Source organism: Bactrocera neohumeralis, chromosome 3 (genome assembly GCF_024586455.1).
Source record: "Bactrocera neohumeralis isolate Rockhampton chromosome 3, APGP_CSIRO_Bneo_wtdbg2-racon-allhic-juicebox.fasta_v2, whole genome shotgun sequence".
NCBI classification, from domain to species: Eukaryota; Metazoa; Arthropoda; class Insecta; order Diptera; family Tephritidae; genus Bactrocera; species Bactrocera neohumeralis.
In genome coordinates this window covers 73,788,250-73,811,432 of record NC_065920.1, presented here as the reverse complement: position 1 = coordinate 73,811,432, position 23,183 = coordinate 73,788,250, and the positions used below count along the sequence as shown (strand labels likewise).

The 23,183-nt window shown below is 33.0% G+C and overlaps 4 protein-coding genes across 5 annotated transcripts; 1 reads left to right on the top strand and 3 right to left on the bottom strand.

Annotated features, from left to right (window-relative positions):
• Positions 1–817: 817 nt before the first annotated feature.
• On the bottom strand, positions 818–10,632 carry LOC126753142 (defense protein l(2)34Fc-like). Of its 2 annotated transcripts, none has more exons than XM_050464343.1 (3): positions 10,549–10,632; positions 1,198–1,525; positions 818–1,117 (listed from the first exon to the last, which is right to left on the bottom strand). In XM_050464343.1, exons 2-3 carry the CDS (start codon positions 1,507–1,509, stop codon positions 953–955), a joined length of 477 nt encoding a protein of 158 aa, XP_050320300.1. In that variant the 5' UTR covers positions 1,510–1,525; positions 10,549–10,632; the 3' UTR covers positions 818–952. The 2 variants fall into 2 exon arrangements, with proteins under 2 accessions (XP_050320300.1, XP_050320301.1); XM_050464344.1 differs by lacking the exon at positions 10,549–10,632 and adding an exon at positions 1,630–1,731.
• A 2,567-nt stretch (positions 10,633–13,199) lies between these two features.
• Positions 13,200–15,639, bottom strand: LOC126752390 (uncharacterized). Its single transcript, XM_050463136.1, has 4 exons — positions 15,563–15,639; positions 15,029–15,156; positions 13,608–14,931; positions 13,200–13,532 (listed from the first exon to the last, which is right to left on the bottom strand). Exons 1-4 carry the CDS (start codon positions 15,608–15,610, stop codon positions 13,431–13,433), a joined length of 1,602 nt encoding a protein of 533 aa, XP_050319093.1. The 5' UTR covers positions 15,611–15,639; the 3' UTR covers positions 13,200–13,430.
• A 545-nt stretch (positions 15,640–16,184) lies between these two features.
• On the bottom strand, positions 16,185–18,893 carry LOC126752389 (nucleolar protein 10). The gene is made up of 6 exons (XM_050463135.1): positions 18,706–18,893; positions 18,368–18,631; positions 18,163–18,300; positions 17,678–18,103; positions 17,325–17,620; positions 16,185–17,260 (listed from the first exon to the last, which is right to left on the bottom strand). The coding sequence occupies exons 1-6, from the start codon at positions 18,769–18,771 to the stop codon at positions 16,294–16,296; spliced, it is 2,157 nt and encodes a 718-aa protein (XP_050319092.1). The 5' UTR covers positions 18,772–18,893; the 3' UTR covers positions 16,185–16,293.
• Positions 18,894–19,190: 297 nt separating this feature from the next.
• On the top strand, positions 19,191–23,134 carry LOC126752097 (ras-related protein Rab-14). Its single transcript, XM_050462660.1, has 5 exons — positions 19,191–19,677; positions 21,231–21,344; positions 21,430–21,610; positions 21,782–21,964; positions 22,033–23,134. Exons 2-5 carry the CDS (start codon positions 21,239–21,241, stop codon positions 22,208–22,210), a joined length of 648 nt encoding a protein of 215 aa, XP_050318617.1. The 5' UTR covers positions 19,191–19,677; positions 21,231–21,238; the 3' UTR covers positions 22,211–23,134.
• The last annotated feature ends 49 nt before the right edge of the window (positions 23,135–23,183 follow it).

Here is a 23,183-nt window from a genome sequence, read left to right as displayed (position 1 = left end):
ATAATTTTTTATAAAATGGGATTATTTTAGTTATGGATGTTCTTGGTTAAATCGAGCATATAAAGCTTGTGGCAAGGCCTTAACAGCAATGACCTGATGGAAATGAATGAATATGGTTATTGAAGATAAAAATCAGAAAGATTAAAAATTCGAAAATTCAACCGAGGGTCGTAGTTACGAAGGCAGAAATTATTTTAGGGACCTCGGAACCATTTAAATTCCATTAGAAGAGCACAAGTAATTCAATTATTTACAGGTTACCCTTTAGTTTATATTTATTATATCTCAAAAAAATGTATAAAGACAAAAATATTACTCGCTATTGTGGCAAAGCGTGGGTACTGCTACATAAACACCTACAGACCGTTTACCAGTATAATCGATGGAATGGGTCCAGACAATGAATGTCAACTCGGAGGCACGCGTATGAACTTTCAAAATAAGATTATTGTTGTTGTGCGGTAAAATTCTGTTGAGTTGATAGTCTTATGCCGGATAAAAAATCAGGGTCAATTTTAGTTATGTACGTAGATCCAAAATATTTGGTTATTGAACAGATGAAGATTTTTGTTACTTACCGATCCAAAATAACCCCTTGGCCGTGCCGTTTCCGTTAACACCCTGTGCTGTGCTGTGGTGGTAATTCTGTATTGACGGGGTCAGACCAAAGACCAAAGGGAGAGGGGTGTCAAATCATTGGGGTTAGGTGGTAATTCAGTCACAGAGATCTTTCAGACCTAACCAAACCTGATGATCCATAATTTTTTTCATGGAAATCTGATCGATCTTCCCTCAAAATAATAATAACATACAAAAGTCCTTCTATCACACAAAAATACTTTATAGTTTTATTTCACATCTTTAAATTCTACAAATGTTGTTTTAGATTTTATGTAAATTTGTAAAAACGAATATTTTTCTTATCAAAACAAAGTAAATGCAAGTTAAAAATTTAAACCTCGACCTCCTTGAGCACCTTACGGATCCAGTAGGTACCACCGTCTTGAGCAACAGTAGCTACAAATTTTACTTTACCCTTATAACCTGCTGGATCCCAGTCGAAAGCTACGCTCTTAATGGGACTGTCATGCGGAATCTTCTTGTGGGTAAGTGTGTCCTGAAATAGTAAAAACAAAGTTAAATTAAATGTTTATCACTTCATTAATTTTTTTTTGTATTTTGTATTTTGGCACTCACATCAGCAGCGCCGCAAGTTAACGTTTGGGATTTAGTGCCCTCGACCACTTTGAATTTACCCACTGGCTTATCGTTGGCATCACGTGCCTGCACCGCGAAGCCCAAGAAACCATTCGAGCCACCAAGTGTGAGTGAAACTTTGCCATTCTGTGCCTTGCTGTCGCCCGAGAAGCTATATGGCACCGGCGAGCTCTGGCCATCGACACCGTGTTCGGGCGTCAAACCGTTAGAGCAGATGTTGGTGGGCGCACCGGCTGAGTAGCTGTAGGCGGGCGCGGCCAAGCAGGCGGTAAGCAGCAGCAAGCGGAACATATTGACAGGTGTAAAGCTGTGGGAAAAACAACAAGTTAATGGGTTAGAGTGTAAGTTTATGTAAATGAATTGCTTATAAATAAAAAAAGGAGGTTTTGTATGTCATTAGAAGTTATTTACTGTTTTGCAATACATTTATTCAGCTAATAGTTGCCGGTTTACTTCTTTTTATTACTTTTATGTTGATTTGTATGTATATGTGTGTGTGTTTCATTAATATTTATTATCTGTTGTTTAACTATGGTCCACCAGCACCCATCGCTCATGGCAGACGTCAATTAGCGCCCGTAATTAAGGGGAACATATTTTGTGAAAAAAAGCAACAATAAAATGTAAAAACAAAAACATTATGAAATGCAAATATATGCATCACGTTTAACATAAAAACATTTTCCATGCAAAACCGTAAAGTAAATGTAAATGCAAACTTACTCACACATACTCGTCTTGTTTATATGCATGCATATATCGTAAAATGTCAATATGTAGGAAAAATATGAGTCCCTATTGGAAATATGAAGCATAATGACAGTTAACTGTTCACAAATTCGAATTGTACAAACTCTCCCATTGTATGTGTTTCATTGATTATTAAAAGAGGGAAGGGAAATGATAAAATCCCGAACTAGACTTAACCTGCTCATTATACAGTTAATATACCGTTAGAACCATTTAAGGGGATATATTCACTTACAAGTCAGAGAAAATGCACTTTTCGTGATATTTTTTGTTGAAACGTTTCATTTAAGGGGCGTGATATTAAAAAGAAACCCATTTTTTATACTTCGAAAGTGTATACCTTTAAAAATAACATACTAAAATTCTAAAAATGGAGGATGGAGCCATGTGAGAGGAAAGTTCTTTGAGCGCCATTCTTATAATAACGACCACTGCAAACGTATTAAGGACTACGATTTAAGGGCATGCACCTGGAATGCCCGGTCCCTCGTAAGAGTAGAGGCTGACATCACCGCCGTCCAAGAAGTGCGATGGACGGGAAAAGGACTTAGACGAGTAGGTCCTTGTGGCCATATGAAGGAGCGCAAATGAATAATGGCATTCACCCCGGTGCATGAATGTCTATCCACAATCCACATCAAAGAGAAGTTCTCCAAGATATTGCTAATTTGCCCCTCCTCTCCGACGGCAGAGAGATAGGTCGAAATTCGTGAGTAAGTAGAGCTAGAGAAGCTGGCCGACAGAGGTAATGCTCGAAAATTCTACGAAAAGATGCGGCGACTAACAGAAGGTTTCAAGACCAGTGCATACTCTTGTAGAACCCCGAGAGCTGATCTAGTGACTGATGCCCAAAGCACACTAAAATTATAGAACACACGATTTTAAAGCCGCCTTCGACCGCACGAAAAGGAGTTGCCTGTATGCCGCTATATCTGAACTTGGTATCTCCGCAAAGCTAATACGGCTGTGTAAGCTGACGTTGAGCAACACCAAAAGCTTCGTCAGGATCGGGAAGGACCACTCCGAGCCGTTCGATACCAAACGAGGTTTCAGGCAAGGCTACTCCCTATCGTGCGACTTCTTCAACCTGCTTCTGGAGAAAATAATACGAGCTGCAGAACTAAACCGAGACATTCCCGTCCTGTTATATGGTGCAGAGGCGATGACAACATCTGATGAGTAGGCGTTACGAGTTTTCGAGAGAAAGGTTTTGCAGAAGATTTATGGTCCTTTGCGCATTGGCAATGGCGAATACCGCATTCGATGGAAGGATGAGCTCTAAGACATTGACATAGTTCAGTAAATTAAGAGACCGCGGCTACGCTGGCTAGGTCTTGTCGTCCGAATGGATGGAAACATTCCAGCTGTGAGAGTATTTGACGCAGCAGTCACCGGGGGAAGCAGAGGCAGAGGAAAACCTCCACTCCGTTGGAAAGGCCAGATGGAGAGGACCTGGCTACACTTGAAATATCCAATTGGCGCCAAACAGCGAAAAGGAAGAAACTCTGCTATATCAATTTCGTCGACGGTATTTTTATTCTCTTCCAAAATCAATTCAGTGGTTATGAGACTTATTTGAAATATGTCTGTATGTATGTAACGTTCGTGGCGTTGCCATTTCCAACTGGGTAGCTGCTGTATGTGAATACTAATTTTTGGTTAATTTAGGTAGTGGTCAAAGAGACCTTGGCTTAGTATAAAAATATAAATATATATATGAATACAAAACCAGTTGAACAGTTACTTGGATGGTTTTTCCAATTTTTTGGTTTTGTAGCAAGATATTCTAAATTTTGAGAGCAGCAAAAAATGGCAAAAATCATTTTTTCGTTTTAAAATCGAATGTTGAAATTTAAAATCGGTTATATTCTTCTTCTTATTCTTTACTGGCGTAGAAACTGCTTAATCAATTATATTAAAAATATATATATTTTAAAAATGTTGCCAAAAAAATTAGTGATATTTAAAAAAAAATAGTTCCAAAACTTAAAAAATACAATATTGATGTTATTGTTTAAAAATAAAAAATAGGTTATGTTGTATGTTATGCAGAGTATATTAAATATATTTTTTATTTTGCTATAGAACCGTAAACACAAGCATTTTGAAGACAAATTAAGCTTTTTTTAGCAAATTTAAGCTAAATTTAATTTTTTTTTTAATTATTTCTTAAATCATACCCAATTTTTTATCAAAATCTCCATCATTTCTTATAATTTACATGCATCTCGTCTTTTACTCGATTTTTTGTCTTTTTTGGGTTTATTCCATGCTGTTTACAATTTTAATTTTTAACCAGTTGCATAACAAATGGCTTTAATTGGCTTTTGGTGACAAAACAGGTTATAAATTTTAGTAGCAATTTTTATTTCAATTACTTCTGCTGTTAATTACCGTTGAATATAAATTGCATGAGCTTTTTATGTGTCTGTATATATGTAGATTTTTATCTATTTTATTGAAATCAGGCTGTGGTAATAGCGAGGTGACATAAATGATTAAGCCGTGTTCACTTAAATGCCGATAATTGCTAGAAATTGTTGCTGTGATATTTAAATTGTAACTGGTGAACAAACATTTGATTCAATTTGTAGAAGTGGTGTCGTAAATTTTATATTGTTATTTAATGTTCTGTGATTGCGGCAATTAAATTTTCATTTGAAAGTCGTGCAATAACAACAACACTAACATTCTGAGTAATTTATGCGATGCAATGAGGAAGAAATTACACAGGTTTCCAAAAGTAATAACAATGATGTAGACTTTGCCTTAATGAGTTCTAATGACTTTCACTTTTCAGTTGTTGTAATGACAAACTACTGTTGGCAGGTCCGAGTTAGACGTAAATAAATTCTAAATTATCTATTTTTTTATTAATAAAGGGCGCTCCAAAACACGTTGTACAAAATATTTTAAAAATTAATCCATTAGTTTGAACCTTTTGAATCAAAATCGAAGTATTTTACCTGAAGATCTAAAATTCTTTGCAAAAAGGCATTAAAAAATTTTAAATTAAAAAAATTAAAATTAAACTAAAAAAATTAATTAGTATAATTAAAAAATTTAAATAATTCATATTAATTTAATAGTGGTCTTAAATTATATTATTTTTTATAATTTAATAAATTGAATTTGATAAAAAGTTAATTTTCTACAAACTATTATTTTAATTAGTTTTTTTGATTTGCTAAATATTAAAAGATAATTAAAAAATCATTTAATTAAAAATTTAAAAACTTTAAGTAACTAATATTAATTTACAAATAATATTAGAAAAAATATTTCATTTAAAATTTTGTTTTATTAATTATAAATTATTTATTTTATAATTACAACTTTTTTTATAAATTACAAATTAATTATTTTAATAATTTTTTATGAATAATTTTATTTTATTTCTTGATTTTGTAATTTAGCTAAATCGATTAAATCTGCACAAATTGATTAGATAAAAAGTTAATTTTCTGCAAATTAATTATTTTAATTCATTTTTATCAATTTAATATAAACAAAACCTGTTTTTTTGTAATTAAGCTAAAAAAGTAAACTCCAAATTATTAAATGATAATTAAAAACCATTTAATTAAAAAATTAAGAATTTGAAGTAATTAACTTTAATTTAACATTAGTGCAATATTATTTAAATTTTTATGAGCCAATTTAATTTAATTTGAAAAAAAAGTTTATTTCAATTTTTTTAATTCATTTAATTAACAACAATTTAATATTGATTTTGTTTTATTAATTAAAAATTAATTATTTTAGTAAATTTTTATGAATTTAATATAGATCTTTTTATTTTTTGATTTTGTAATTTAGCTAAATCGATTAAATTTGCAAAAACTTTTTATATACATACATACATACATATCTATACATACATATGTATATATGTATATAATTTAAACAATAATTTTATTAGCGGTCTTAATATTTCTCAAACTAATTTAATTCCATTTAAAAAATAATAATAATAATTTTATTTAAATAAATTCGCTAAATCAACTTAATTTACGAAAAATAATTAATATTTATTATTTTCATTTAAAATTAATAAGTCTTAATAATTATTAGATAATTTAATTTAAATTGAAAAAAGTATTTCATCAAAAAATAATAATTTAATTAAGTAAAATTAGTTAAATCGACTTAATTAAAAATTTAATTATAATTAAAAAAGAATAATTTAACTAAAAAAGTAATATTTCAAATATTTATTATTAACCCAATATAAGTCTTGATTGATTTCCAATTTTCATTAGCTAACATAATTTAATTTAATTTAAAAAAATATTTTAATTAAAATTAATTAGAACATAATATCAATTTAATATTGGTTTCATTTTATTATCATCTTTTTTATTTATTTAGCTAACTTATCTTAATTTGTAAAAATTAAAAATGTGTTATAAATATTAATTAAAATAAAATTAAGAATATTTTAAAATATTTTTTTTTTCATATACTATATATTAATTTGTTCCTTTTTTACATTCGCCTTATTGTTTTATAAATGCTATGTTCTCAAATTTTATTAATTTATTTAATTTCACGCCTAATTTATTCGTCTAAATTGGTTAACTTTATAATTAGCTAACAATTATGCTATTGATAAAATACTGTTGACAATTAGCTATTTTACTCCCATCAACAGCGAACAATTAAATGTGCATGCACAAGGCTAACGCTGATTGGCATCAACAACACTTTGATAATGACACAGTGTCTGCGACAACATTTCTGCTTGTTTCAAACGAACAACATAGCCATACACACATATACATATGTACATATACCTATATCTACACACGTTCGCATCGTCTAGGCATCAATATGTTTAGTGGAAAAGAAATAAGTTTGCTTTTTGACCACATATTTACATTTCGACATAATGTCAACGGAGCTGCATGTCACCGCAACTTATAATTTATTACACAGCAACACACATACACACATACATGCATGCATAAATAATAAAAATACAATTTAACAACCAAACATTGAAAATACATTAATTATTTTTCAACTCCATAAATATAAAACAGAAATCAGCGTTTAACTCTGGCCTTGTCCACACAACAAACAAAAGACTTAAGCAACAAACTTCGCGTGAACAAAAATATTTTTTTTTTTATTCTTTGAACATAGATCGAGCAATGTTAAAGAACTATTAGTGTATGAGTATGAGCGAAAACGTGCTTATGCATGCAGGAGCAGCACACAACACGAGATGTTGGGGGCGCTGTCTCGGAGCATATGCATATACATACATACATACATATGTATACACACATACAACATTGTGCTCGACATTTTTATGTGTTTTATTTATATTTACCGCTGTTTATTAGCGCGTACAAGCATTAAGAAACATTCAAACACACCAGTTTATGTTTTTTATCAAAGTTTCTAGTGAAATCATAAAATATGGTGACTCGTTTACGCTACTGCAGAAATACAAAGAGCAAATAGAACCGAAATAGCGGTACAAAACACATAAACAAGCGGCGAATTGATTATAAAAATTAAGTTTTTTGTGGATAAATCTTTGTGTAAGCAATTTTGGCAACCAAAATGTAGCTGAAAATTCAGTGTGTGTGTGGCTGTGTGTGTTTAAATTTTGAGTTATGGCTTTAAAAGTGGTTGGCTTAAAAATTAGTTATTGGCATTTTAAAGGCCAAAGCAACAAACCAGTATTGAAATATTAGTGGAAAAATATTTTTTTAATTCGGTTTAATATGTGCTTACGAAAATGAGGTTATGTAAGCATTAATTGTAAGTATCTTTGAGCTCGTTTGTTTGGAAAACACTTTACTAAAATATTCTAGACACTAGCTTCAAGGTATCAATGTATGATTTTGATATTTTAAAATAATAATGGACTCAAAGAAAGAGAGAGAGAGAGAGAGAGATATGGGCCGTTCCCACGACAGTCGGGTCTACGTAACCGGAACGAACCCGAATTTTTATCCGGTAAAGTACTATCATCTCGGCAGAATTCTGTCGCTACGACAACGACAGCGATTATAGATATTTGTTTGGAAAAGTCGGAAATTTATAATAAAAAATTTTTCCGCTTAAATCCACTGAAACTAAAAGACGGTTCGCACCAAAACTTAAGAAATTTGTTTCAGGATAAGGTTTTTTGTTGTTCTTTTAGCAGCAGCCAAATTGTTCTCAAGTAATTTGGGAAACGCTGCTATCATCCTAATCCTTGAGAGGATATTTTATGTGCATTGTAGGCAAATGTAGATCTGACTGTCAAAAGTTCGAAGAGATCACTTTTATTGCAATAACAAATCTCTACGATTAGTGTAATTAAGATTAAAATAAAAATTATGTTAAAAAATGAGAAAAAATGTAAAAAAAAACAAAAATATTTAAAAATTAATAGTTATAAAAAAATATTAAAAAACTTAATAAAAAAATATTTATTTAATATATTAATATTTTTCAAATTAAATTTAATAAAAAATTACATTTTAATATTTTTCAATGACTTCATTTAATACTTTAATGGTTTTTCAATTTTTATTTATTTCTTTTATTTTTTTAAATATTTTTATAATTTTTTTGTTCTTTTACATTTTTTCTAAAATTTTTATAAAAAAAAAAATTTCTTTAAATTTTTTGTTATAATTTGTTTTAAAATAATATATTAATGTCTCCGCTTACAACGTCTGGGATGGAATCAAGCTGGCTCTGGTCATATCATTGCAGGTATGCAGCACCTATTGAAGGCTGATGTATTTCCCCAATCATCCATTTATGGTAGACTACTTTATATGCAAACTCAGAAGGAGGTGAATGGTTAAATACAAAAGTCATTGCTAATGAGGTATTGGTAATGTAAAAACCTAGGGCTCGAATCAAAAAAGTCACCAGAAATCAATGGAAAGAATCTGACTGGGATATTAGTATCAATGTTGGTGGAAGACGATGCTGCTACGAGCTAAAGACACAGCGACCCATCAAACTTTGTCTCCAGCGGCCAGACCTCCACTGCAACGGGAGCAGGTTGAAATGGTTTTAGTACTACTGCCAAGCCATCTCTACACCGTACGGTTATCTCAGCATATGGTTATAGTACTATTGCCAAGACAGCGCACGAGTGCCACAGCACATGCTTACTCGATCTAAGAATACGCTGAGAGCATAAACAGGGAAAAGCAAGAAGAGCTTCTTCGCTCTTTGGAGCAGGCGATTGAAGGTTCCAATTTTGCCAACAAGAGAGGACCCCGAAATAGCCAAGCAAGGAGGAATTGAAGGAAAAAACGCTGTTCATGGCGGCGGTCGTGGCACCAAGGAAACAATGGAGCACCTCTCACGCACTTGTCTCGCCCTAGCAAAGTAACGCTCCAATATTTGTGAGCCCCCCATCGCTAAGGACAAAAACTGATCTATGCGTGGCTCACGAGCGTACCGGATAAACATAACCTAACCTAATTTTTGAAAAATATTTACAATTATAATAACTAACTTTTGAAAAGTATGTTGGAATTACCTCATAAAAATATAAAAAAAGCAATGATATAAAATGCTTCCATGTCCTTGAAATTACCTTTTTTTTAACATATTACCAGAAGGCCGGTACTAAAACACTTAAACTACGCAATTTCATTACAAAGAACTATTTTTGAAGTACAGTTTTTAATTACATTTATTTTTTTTTTGTGAAGAAAATTTGGTTTGTTTTCGCCATATCTGCCTGTCTGTCTATATATGCGCGAACTAGTCCCTTAGTTTTTGAGATATCGATCAGAAATTTTGTTCATGTCCTTTTATGTCGTAAAAGCGGCTCATTTGTCAAAACCGCCGAAATCGGACCGGTATAGCACATAGCTGCCATACAAACTGAACTATCAATATTAAGTTCTAGTATGGAAGGATTTCTTATTTGACAAGATATCGTTACGAAACTTGGCACATAGTTTTGTTCAAGATAGCGCTATAATTTACGAAGAAATTGTTCAGTTCGGAACACTATAGCGTATAGCTGCCGTACAAACTAAATGATCAAAATTGACTTCTTGTATGGAAAACTTTTTTATTTTAGCACATATCTTCATCAAATTTTAAAAAGTTTTTTTCTCTAAAACAGAGCAACAATCTACAAATAAGTTTTTCAGATCGGATCACTATAGCATATATGTAGTAGCTGCCATACAAACCGAAAGATCAAAATCAAGTCCTTGTATGGAGAATTTTTTTATTCGGCAATATATCTTTATGAAATTGGACATAGAGAATTACCAAAGATAACGGTATATTCTCCCAATAAATTGTTCATATCGGACGACTATAGCATATAGCTGTCATACAAACTGATCGCTAAAACTCAAGCGAATACCCTTTTATACCATATGAAATGCCTATAAAAGGTATTAACATTATTAATTGTTGTTTTATTTTTTTTCATACACGATTCAAACAAAAAAATTTTTAAAATTCAATTGCTTTGCCACAAATTAAACATAAATCTTATCAATCTTATCTCACACTGTAAGGACATTAACAGAAAATAAATAAAATAACACAACACTTCAATGCTCAAATAATGAATATTTGAAGTTTTCGTACCTTCAATACAATGCACCGTGCAGAAAATGGAATAAACTCTGCGTGAACTTTGCTAATAAAGCGATAAACTGACAATAAGCTCAAAATTCTATTCCATACTCGTATTTATACAAAAACGGCATGGCACACGGCGCACAGCTGCTTTGTGCAGAACAAAATTTGAACTACGGAAATCGTGTATGAACGTATATGCACATATGTACATGTATAGATGTGTATGTTCACAGATTTGTACAAAGTAGTGTCGTTTGTGGATTTTCAGCATTTGGTCCACGAATGAACTCGGCGCTACGAAGCGTACATATATGTACATATGTATATCTATAAAGCTCTAGCCATATTTTACAATGTTTTATTTGTTATTGTTTGTATGCAAAAAAGTTCGACACGAAATAGAAAAAATTGTAATTATGGAAACAATCGATTGTTTAAGCGGCGATTTAAAAAAAAAAAACTGAAGAAAACGAATCTGAACTTGTGTTCAACTCTACATACATATGTACATGTATATGTATTTGAGTGTTTATGTATGCAGATACATTTATGTCTGAAAATAAAAAAGTCTTACCTTTATCTTGGGTAGCGTGACCGGTATTGATTAATTACACTGGTAAGCGGGTCAAAATTCTGCAAAATACAGAAAACTAGATTTTTCTTTGATATTTAAATATGCAGGCGCCTAAAGAGTGTGGCGATAAGCTTTGAAAAATTTAATTAATTAGATTGAATGAGAAACAGTGGAATGGATACTCACACTCACTTCTTCATCTTTATTGGTGTAGACACCGCTTACGCAGTTATATACGAGTTTTCAACAACGCGCCAATGCTTCTTCCTCTTCGCTGTTTGGCACCAATTGGAGGCTTCAAGTGTAGCCAGGTCCTTCTCCACCTGTCCTTTCCAAAATGGGTGGAGGTCTTCTTCTTCCTCTGCTACCCCCGGCGGGTACTGCGTTGAATACTCTCAGAGCTGGAGTGTTTTCATCCAAAGGACCATAAATCTTCCGCAGAACTTTTCTCTAGAAAACTCTTAACGTCGACTCATTAGATCGTCCATGCCTCTGAACCAAATAGCTGGAAGGGGTTTATGAGTGACTTAAAGAGTTTGGTCTTTGTTCCAAGATAGACGAAATTATCTACGATTTCGAAGTTTTGACTGTCAACCGTGACATGGGAGCCTAGTCGCGAGTGCGACGACTGTTTGATGACAGAAGATATTTCGTCTTGCCCTCGTTCAGACCCATTTGCTTCGCTTCTTTATCCTACTTGGAGTAAGCAGAACTAATGACGCGCTTGTTATGGCTAATGATATCGATGTCATCAGCGAAAATTGTTCCTTCTGTATTCAGATCTGCTGTTCGAACTATTTTTTCCGGCTGTAGATTGAAGAAGTCGCACGATAGCGAGTCGCTTTGTCTGAAATCTCGTTTGGTAGCGAGGGCTCGGAGAGGTTCTTCCTGATCCTGAAGAAACTTTTGGTATTACTCAACGTCAATTTAGACATTGGCTTTCGGCGATACCAAATTCAGACATAGCGACATCTTTACACGAGTTTTTTCCAAGATTTGGCACATGGTGAATATCTGGTCAGTTGTTGATATTCCAAGACTGAATTAATACTTCTCGACAGAGAAAACATTCAGGTCGTCTGTTATGCAGGCAACCTCACTGTCCTCTGTTCGGGTATGAATCTTAATCGCCTAACCCGGCTCATAGAAAGACTTGAAGACAGAAATCTGACTTTTCACAAGAAGGACAAAAATTTCGAAATTCAATCTTCCCTCTTTAAAGGATGGAACTGTTGTATTTTCGGACTCTATGAAATATTTAAGAGTCTTCCGAGATAAAAAGCTAAGCTAGAATACATTGAGAGCAAGTCCTTCAAAGCCCTTCGAGCCTGGATCTCTTGCAGAAGACCCATTGCCACAAAGTGTGGTTTTCGACCCCATATAGTCTATTGGCTTTTCCGCCTATATATTATATGAGTAGTATGGTGGATGGCATTTTCGAAAAAGAGTACGGTCCAGTTGTATGGCAATGGATGGCATTTTCTTGTAGAATGTAGAACAAAAGTGAAACAGGTGCAACGGTCCAGACTAAAATACTGAGCTTCAAACTAAATGATTACATTTCACGGGCGCAATGAAAACTATGTGCCAATACTCGGTTAACATTAAATGAAAACACAGACGAGCTGGTCCGCTCGGAGGCAGCTGGAGACACAGTTCTCCTAAGCCGCCCGAGGTACACTTCAGGTCTTAGGACACTCGTAACACAGGGCATACCATAAAGTAACTTTGGGGTACTGTTGATGATGGACAGACCAAAAAGCCCTTACTCCGAGGCTCCTAAGGGAGCTTAGTAATATAATAGGGGTTATTACAGGGCACCTATCCTTAAGATCACACTTTCAGAAAATGGGAAAAAGTGGAGTCGGCGGAATGTAGAACATGCGCGCAAGATGATGAGACGCTGGAACATGATCATTAAATTGAAGCATTAAATTTTACTATATTTTATTTATTTACTAAATTAAATGCATTTTCAAAAAATAATTGCAACAAAAAAGTTTGTTTTTTACTTGCTAACCCCTTAGTTTAGACAATTTTTTAGTAACTATATTTAGAAAATTGTAACATAAAAAAAAAAACATTTTCAATAATTTTGTTTCCCCTTTAATGTAAAATAATATAATAAATAAATATGTTTTTAACTTTAGCAACAATAAAAATAAATAATTTTCTTTCCAGAACATGCCTGATAATTACAATAACAATGGTTCTTCATCTGCTGCTTAAATCCGTTCGCATTGCAACTAAGTAAAATAGATGAAGCTGAAAAACACTTGTGAACTGCAGAGAAGCGACGCATTTTGAAGTATTTTCAGCTGAGCCTTTGGTTGATTGAATTTTTGAATTTACATAAGATACTGCGATAAACCGTTTTGCCATCTTTTCCAGAACCAAGCTCTTTCCTTTTCAATTCCTGAAATGTATAAAAACATAAGGGTAAATATGTATAATAGATATATGTACATATGTATGTAAAGTTTAGTTTTACCTCCACCTCAATCCAGTTTAAGCCTTCAATGCGCAACTCACAGGTGGGTCTCGTTGGCGCATGCCAAGAATGCAAGAGAACTTGATCGGACTCTTGGCAACAGCCAACCATGTGAATAGTTTTCAATGTCCTACAAATATTTGGTAGTGCTAAAATATGTTCATTCGACAAAATACGACTATAGCGGAAGGTCATTGTTTCTATTACGGTGCAACCGTGTATGAGTTCTATCCACTCTGCATAACGTTCAAAACATTTCCAAGGACTTCCCTTCATAGCATATACCTCGCATCTTCTCTCTTTTTCGGTCGGTTTCCATTCAACGAACGATTCGTTAATCATAAACGGTGGCTCAGTCTCCCAACACAGTGAGTACAATGAATCTCGGCGTTGAAGAAAAAGTTCTTTAAATAACATTTTTTCGAAGTTAAGATGCTCATTTGGCCAATAAAATTTCAAAGTTTCCAAATGTGGCAGTGTCAAAATAGCCCGTATTAATAATTGATTTGGGTAAGCCGTTAACCAAAGTTGTCGCAATGTTTTGAATTGCAGAGAGAATATCTGTTTCAAAAATGGTATATACATCAGACGTCGAACTTCGACAATATTCAATGACTTCAACTGCAATTTTTTACACGCCTTTAGTATATACACTCGACACATATTTATACAAAGTGGTAAATCGAGTACTTCCAATTTACGTAATAAATGAAAGTTTTTACCAAGTACATATACATTATTTGGATCTAATACTAGAAATTCGCGCACCTCGGGACAATAGCGTGCCAATTGGCCTACAGTAAAATCAAGCAACAGGCCTCCTAGTACTTTAAATGTTCGCATTTGCGGAAAATGTACTAAATGTTTACACATCCAGATGTTAATTTCACGTTTGGCATTTGGTCTCATATTATTTATTAGATTTTCGCTGCATACTCTTAAGAATTGCAACGAAAATGCACTGCTAAATTCTAATGTACGTACGTATGGACCGCTTAGTATACTAAGGTCCCAAATTTCTTGGTCGCTTAGTCCCAAACCTTTCGTAAAGAAGGCGTCGGAAAAAATTAATTCATGAAATCGCTTACTAAAAATGTCCATTATAATCTTGTGAAAATTACGACACACCTTGGCCAACGTGATTTGTTCCCGCAGACTGCATTTTACAAAGATGAGGCGCAAGCAATCCGAGTTCAATTTTAAAATGCTATCACTGGGTGCAGTGTAGGGACTATTTTGTTCGACGTAATCGCTAGTTAGCGATGCATTATAGACACGTATAGTAGAAAGTGAAGAGTTTACATTCTCAGGTAGCTTAAGTAAACTGTACGAATAAAAACGGGTTTTCCCCGATTAAACAAAGCTTAGTAGTTTTAGACATGTATGTACTTATGTATAATATATTTACATATACATCTTACCATTCATATGACTCGTTGGTTTCACAACGAATATTTGCTATTATGTGGTCTTCCAAAGGTATTAGATTTTCTAACTCCCACGAGTTGGTATGTCGATTCAATAGTCTTGTAAGCTTGTAAATAGAGAACTGCAAATTAGATCAAGAAAAAAGTTAACTTTGGCTGCACCCAAGCTATAACACCTTTCAAAAATAAAAGTTTTTATAAAAGAACCTTAATTTGTCGAAAAAAGAACCTGTATTGAAGCTTTATGCTATAATAGTTCGATATCGGTGGTTCTGATAAATGGGTGGCTTTTAGTGGAAAAAATTTCAGATCGATATCGCAAAACTGGGAGGGTGTAGTACGCTTATATACTTATATAGACATAGGAACAGACAGACGTACCAACGTTTCCTAGGGGATGTTGCAAACTTCATGGTCAACTTAATATACCCTGTTCAGGGTATAAAATAAGTATAACATTACTGATTAACAAGGACTTAGAAATACATAATATGTATGTATGTATGTAATTACTTAAGAAAACTTTACCATTTTTGGTAATCCACCAATCGTAATTTGTAACTCATTTTCAATCATATTACAATATTTAATTATAATTAAACTAAGTACGACCAGAAATTGAATAAATATGAAAATTAATAAACTAGTGGTATTTTAAAAGTCGGTAATAGATAAAAATTTCGTTGATGAGTCCTTTTATCCGTTTAAAATATTGAACGAAACAGCTGATCGAAAAATAGATCAGTTAATTAACCTTAAAGCTACCAATTAATAACATTGAAATACTCGCAGTAAAGTAGTCGTTTTTGATATGGAGAACTTTTTTATTATATCATCAGGAAATTTGGTTTGCACTTTTGCTTAAGGCATCAGTACTTGTCTTACAAACTGAACGATCAAAATCAATTCCTTGTATGGAAAATTTTTATTTGTCGAGATATCTTCACGAAATTTGGCATACATTATTTATTGTATAAGGCAACGGTACAATCTCCGAAGAAATTGTGCCAACTGACCCATCAAAATCAACTCCTTACGTGGAAACTTCCATTTGTGAAGGGTATTATAGCTGCAGGTGCAGCCGATGTTAACGTTTTTTAACCTGTTTTAATGCAATGTTAAGTTTCTTAAAAGAATAAACAAGAAAAAGTTACTGGTTTCACTATATAAGCAAAAATATAAGTTTTATTTACAAAAACAGTTTAATTTACACTATCAAAATGTAAACAATTAATATATATGTACATACATCGTAGTTATTACTTAAAATTTACTTTTTTAAGTTTCAGCGCATTTATAGGTCGTATAACCTTTTTTCTTTCTTCCCGATGTTTTTTCATTAAATATTCGCGCTTCTTCTCATCTTTCGTGGGTTTCTTTTTTAAATCGAACGTCATCTGCCGGTTGCCCAAATTACGTCCAATCGTGGTCACGTTCGCACTGGTGGCTTCATTGAATCTCACACGATCTTTTAGACTTATTTTCATTATTTTAGAGCGCATTTCGCTAAGTTTCAGGTTGTTGTCTTCTAACGAGGTCATTTTGACCTGACCTCCGCGCTGTTTAGTCTTTTCCAAATTACTTGAGTTAGCTGATTTAATCATCTGCTCATTTTCACTATGTTCTTCGCCGTCTTCTTCGTTTTCCATTGCTTCGACCTCTTCCTCACGTTGTTTTCTAACATCTTTGTAGGCTCTCTTCATTTCCTTCGCAAAATCACGCATACCTTCTTCATCTGAAGATTCTTCGTCAGGCGATTTTTCGTTATCGTCATCGCTTTTCTCAAAGCCGAACAGATCTTCATCGTTGTCACTTTCCTCATGTGGTTTCGCCTCTTCAGCATGCAACTCCGCAACACGCGCCACTTCAATACGTTTCTTAATATCCTTGATTTTGGATTTTTCCAGGCGATTCAAAACAGGTGCCAGTAATTTGTATTCTTCAGCACCTTTGTTAATAGCAAATTCAGGATTTTCGAACATTGCTTTGAAACGTGTATCCTCAAGTAGATTAGTGGTTTTGGCTGCTTTTGTATTATTTGTTTGTTCGTCCATAATCTTGAGTGCCAACTCTTGATTGACTTTTGGTAGATTCGTTTTGATCTGCAAGCGTGACTTACGTTCACTTTCGATTTCTTTGCGTATCTTCTCTTTGCGGAAGCGTTCGAAAGCAAATGGATCAGCCACCGCTTTAGCCTTATTGTACAAGCGAGCATCGATAAAGTAACTGAAATCGTTAAAAGATGTCGTATGTTTAAAACTAAATAGCTTTTAAAAAAATTTAAATTTACCCATGCATGTAGCCTTTCAGTAGATTGCTTCCAATTAAGTGTTCCAAGCCTAGTTCTTCCAATTCCTTTTGTGTTATAAACTGGTAGTCGTCATACATATTCTCCACCACTTCAGATTCTATTTCCTCGGTGAGGTTATCTAAGAATGAACACCAACGCGGAGCTGGACCCATTGACGGCACATAATAGGTTAGCATTTTGACATCTTCTTGAGCAAGGAATACCATTCCTGTCTCGGGTATGGTACAGAAATCATTAAAAGTGGTAGCGGATTCAATATATGCCACTTGTTTGCCCTTAAAAGCGTTTAAATTATATCACAAAAATTACAAGTAATATTAAAGTATTCTTACCGTATTTTCATCCCATAACTTTAGCATGGCATCATCCAGCGAATATACTGTTTGATGACTCGGATTGAAAGCTATACGTTTTACCGGTACTTTATTTAAATGATCTTTAACCAGCAATGGTGCTTGTGCACGTATATCATAGAGTAAAACATGTCCCGAAGCTGTGCCTACGCCCATTTGCAATCCATTCTTAAATTTCAAAGCGGATACGGAGGGAAACGTTTTCGTGCCTGGCAATTTTATCGCTACGTCCAAAGTGCCCACACGTGTTTTGCTACGTGGATCCCATGCTTCTACCGTGCCCTCTTTACTACCAACAATAAGTAATTGATGTTCGGGATTAATATCGCAAGCATTGTTACAACTTGCATCCGTTTCAAATGGTTGCAAAAATTGTCCACGCTCTAAGTTCAAACGATAAATGTCCTAAAAGTACATTCAAAAAATAATATACAATCACAAACAATAATTTTCGAATTCCTTACACGCGTTGTTCCCACAACGAAGAGATCACAAGATGGTTTATGGTACTTCATATCACGTCCAAAGCGTGGTATACGCAAACGGTAGTGTCGGCCGGAGGCAGAATGAATTTCAACAAACCGATCACATTGTAAAAAAACCTAAATTGTGCAGAACGCAAATGTTAATTTGTATACTCCTTACTTCGTCTTCATTAATTTTACTCACTAATTTACTGTAATCATCACTGATGGCCTCAAATGTTGTCACCTCCGAATCAAAGCAACGCTCAAACTTAATAGACAAATTACTGACTTCAAAGCACTTAACTCGTGGCTTATAGGTGCCTGTAGCTAATATATACTGTTGATCGGGGCTCATGCGTATCGATGTACAAACACCTGGCATATCAAAATCCTGTATAAGCTCAATTTGTCGACGTGAATCGACCTTCTTCATTAACTGGGAACGCTTGCGGCGATCTGTAAGCCACTGAAAGTTATAAAATATAGTTATTATCAAGGAAATTGTGTAGTGCTCAAGCAATTCAAAATGTTGGCACTTACTTCTGGCACAGATTTGCCAGCGCTTAGGTTGTATATTTTCACATCATTCACTTCGTTGACAAACATCTTCTCATATTATATTAGTGCGCGATTTTAAACTTTGATCAATAAAAATAAGAAATAATTAAAACAATTTGTTTTATAAGCACGAGCTGCGGTGCGTTTTGTAAAATGTAAACACAGAGAGAGAGAAACAATTTGAGCAATGCACGTGTGGTTGAGTAGCTGTCAAAAATCTCAAGCATTCACAATAATTTTGAGTTTTTTTACTAAAGCATAATAATAATTGTTGAACTTAATTTGTTAATATAAATAGTAGCTTTAGCTAATAAATATGCATAAATAAATATTTAATAATAAAAACATAATAAAGTAGTAAACAAAAAACTTAAATTATTACATTTTCTAATTTAAACCGATTACGCTTTCATTTAAGATTTGGCAGCCCTAAAAATGACAAATTGCACAAAATACAAAATAATGAGAGAAAACGTAGAAGACAAGTGATTATAGAAAATTGAACAAATAATTTGTGTCTGCTGGTCCGACTTTATCAATGTAAAAATTTGTGAAAAATGTATAATAATCTCACTCGAAATTGAAAACGTTTATACATTTACGGTCTTAATCGAATAAGAAGTTAATACGTCAAATGTGTTAAAAGTTAATCTCAAAACCAAAGAAAATTTTACGAAAGGGATACGCAATTAGCAAAAATTTACAAATACAAAAGTACAAATTGAGTTATTCGTCATCATAATTCGTTTTTAAAAGGAAAAATTTACGCATTTGTGATTTAAACTAAATTAAATATTATCAAACTTATAATCAAAAGGGCCAAGGCATCGCCAAAAGAAGTAAAATCATTAAGCCAACAACACAGGTGGTGATTGTCTATAAGGAGACTTACCCACAGCAACGCTAACGCGAAGGGTATCGTTTAATCGGAGTCGGTGCTACAGTGTAAAAAAGGTAAGAGGAATGATATATGCTTAATTATTGATATTCCAGAAAAAATTACGAAAGTTTATATCAACCTCTAGTAAATTCTAGAGGTTGAAAATTTAACTTCCAATAAAGTTAGAGCGAAATTGCTACCTTGAGGTTTCAGTTTTGTTATCTTACATATATGGCGTATATATTGTAAACAAAGCAAATCATATTATTTCTAGGATTTAAACAAAGACTTCGTAGGTACATTATTTCTTGGTTATAAACCTCATGTTAAAATTTTGGTACTACTTTAATCTTTATGGCAATTAAAGTGCATATGTAAGGCCCTATATATATTTGAACATTTTACGTGCTCACCCATCCCTTGAGTGCTTTGTACATATTTTTTTGCATATTGATTTTACCGATGCTGTCTGACATAGTAAAATCTATTGCAATACAAGTAATTAACATATGTAAGTTGATATGTACGCTTTTTGAACGTGATGTAAAATTAGTTGGGAGGTAAAATAAAAATATTTATCGTGCTAAACCCTCACCAACACATATTTTTATGTACATAGGAATAAATCAACTCCGTCATAGTTAAAAACGCATACCTGGCGGTAATTTATATAGGTCTGCTTGTATGTGTTAACGTTTTTGTAATTATTTAAATATATTATTAAGCTGCGCTTATTTTGTAAATAACTTGTATGCAAAGTGTTATTGGCGAAAAAATGAATTGTTATTTGTATTAAATCTTATTCGGGGTTTCTTCTCTTCGTAATTGTTATTATAATTTATAAAAATTCTGCTTTATCATTATTGCAATACAACACAAATATCTGCTGCACAACCAAGGCTGATAGCTGTATGGGAATGTGGTCGTGAAAACATTTGTACGTACATTCTGCCACATGACAACTTTTTACAATATTGATGTTTGCTAGCATTAGTTTAGGTTTTCGAATGTTTCCCTCTTCGTTGTCTTTTACGCCTACAATTATTCATATATTTTTTCCAGTATGACTATATGGAACTATTTTTTATATGTATGTATGTTTGTATATACATATGTACTTACTTAATAGGTATGTGCTTTTTCTCATGTGTAATTTATGCTGTTATATGTATGTAACTTAATTAAATTCTACATTTTCTACTTGCACTCCCTAAAAAGTAGCGATAACAAACTGCCACTGGCTTAGTTACCGGCATTACTTTAACGCCGCTAATAAATACACAAAGCAGCCAAAACTTTATACATATGTATATGACTTGAGTGAGTGCTATTGTTGTTGTTACCTACAACTCACTTGTTTGGTAATCAAACAAACTCAACCCATAGTAAATGGTGGCAAAGAAGTTTAAACTTTAAGTTTAACTTGAGCGGAAGTACAACCCAAAAAACGCTGACGATAACAAAAATTTGCTTTCAAATTTATAGAACTAAACAGTTTTTTCAAATATTAAAAACTATGTGGTCGTTGTTGCAGAAACTCTCAAATGATATCGATTTTTTTCTAGAAACTTGTATGTTGTTAAGATTTTTCTTATTTAAACTCCAAAAAATTTGTGTTTTTCCGCAGACCCAAAGATGTCATCGGCACCTTACAACTACAACTATATCTTTAAGTACATAATCATCGGTGATATGGGAGTAGGCAAATCATGCCTGCTGCATCAGTTCACAGAAAAGAAATGTAAGTAACTGTAGATGTGCATACAAAGTTTAAAACCTATCGCATACTTAAAAGTGATAATATTCATGTACTTATTAATTTGCAGTCATGGCGAATTGTCCTCACACGATTGGCGTGGAGTTCGGCACACGTATCATTGAGGTAGATGATAAGAAAATCAAATTGCAAATTTGGGACACTGCGGGACAGGAGCGCTTTCGCGCAGTAACACGTTCGTACTATCGTGGTGCTGCTGGTGCGCTTATGGTTTATGACATAACAAGAAGGTAAGCGTCTACTATTTCTCTCTTCAGCAAAATATTTGATTTTGTTTGAATTTTGAACAAAAAAAAAAATAAACTGTTTTTATCAATATTGCGAAAACACGAAATAACAATATCTTAAGTGAAAATGTGTACATAATGTTGAACTAACATTATAATTAATTTTCCACATAGATCCACTTACAATCATCTCAGCAGTTGGTTAACAGACACACGCAATCTCACAAATCCGAATACTGTGATCTTTTTAATTGGTAACAAATCAGACCTGGAGAGCACACGCGAAGTAACCTATGAAGAGGCCAAAGAGTTTGCTGACGAAAATGGTCTGATGTTTTTGGAAGCCAGCGCCATGAGGTAAGGTTAAATTTTATTTTAAATGGTCTAGCTGCAAGCTAATTGCTTCTACTCGTTATTTTTTATAGTGGTCAAAATGTTGAAGAAGCATTTCTCGAAACTGCACGTAAAATATATCAAAATATACAAGAGGGCCGTCTCGATTTGAATGCTTCCGAATCGGGCGTACAACATCGACCTTCACAACCGGGACGAACTTCGCTAACAAACGAAGCACCTAATACGAAAGATCAATGTTCATGTTAAATTCGCATTTTTTTCATTCACTTTACTTTCCTCTTTTTTGTGTATTATTATATTTTCCCCTTTCTAATATTAAGTTTAATTATTACGAGGCAAAATGATGTGTAAAAACAAATCAAATGCTATTATCTAAGTAAAAAATTATATATACACATAAATGATAATTATTACAAAAATATATATACATATATATATATATATATACAGACGTTTATTAATTAGTAAACGTAATATCGAACAATTTGTAGCGAATTATAAACAGTTGGCAATGCTGAGTATGTAATGTGAAAATTAGTATTGTTTAAAACAAAAACATATTAAAGCGTGTATGCGCATTATAGAAAACTTTGTGTATTTCAATATACCTACAAACATACAACTGTGTGCGTGTATAGAAAAATAATTAAGAAATTCCCAAACTCACTTTTAGCCAATATGCAATTTAATTGATTTCTTTTTTTTTTTTTGTTAAGTGTAGGAACTTTTGGAAAAGAAGTTTTTCTATATTTTAAAATCATTAGCATAGTGTGTACAAGCAAATGAAACAATATCGCAATATGCGTAAGCTAGTTCAAACAAAACGATCGATCTAGATATATTAGTGTGTGAGTTAAATAAAGTAATTAAATCTGCAATTAAGCATAATTAGATAATATCATTGATATATACATATTCACATTTTAAAATATTGAGTTGAGTATAAAATTGCAAGGAAATTTTGAAAATTTGTAGGTACAAAAACGTAAATTTTAAACCTTTGCCACAATTCAAATTCGTTAAATATGTTAATTAAAATATATGTGGATACTTATATTGCAATTAACTTGCAGAAAACATATTTAAGCTCGTTTATCAAGACCTGCGAGTGTTGCCGTGTATTGTGCTAATTAGAGTAATTAAAAATTGCAAATCGAATTTGTCTAAGAAGACATGCAGAAGAAGACATTTTTTTTAATATAGAATAAGAATATATTTC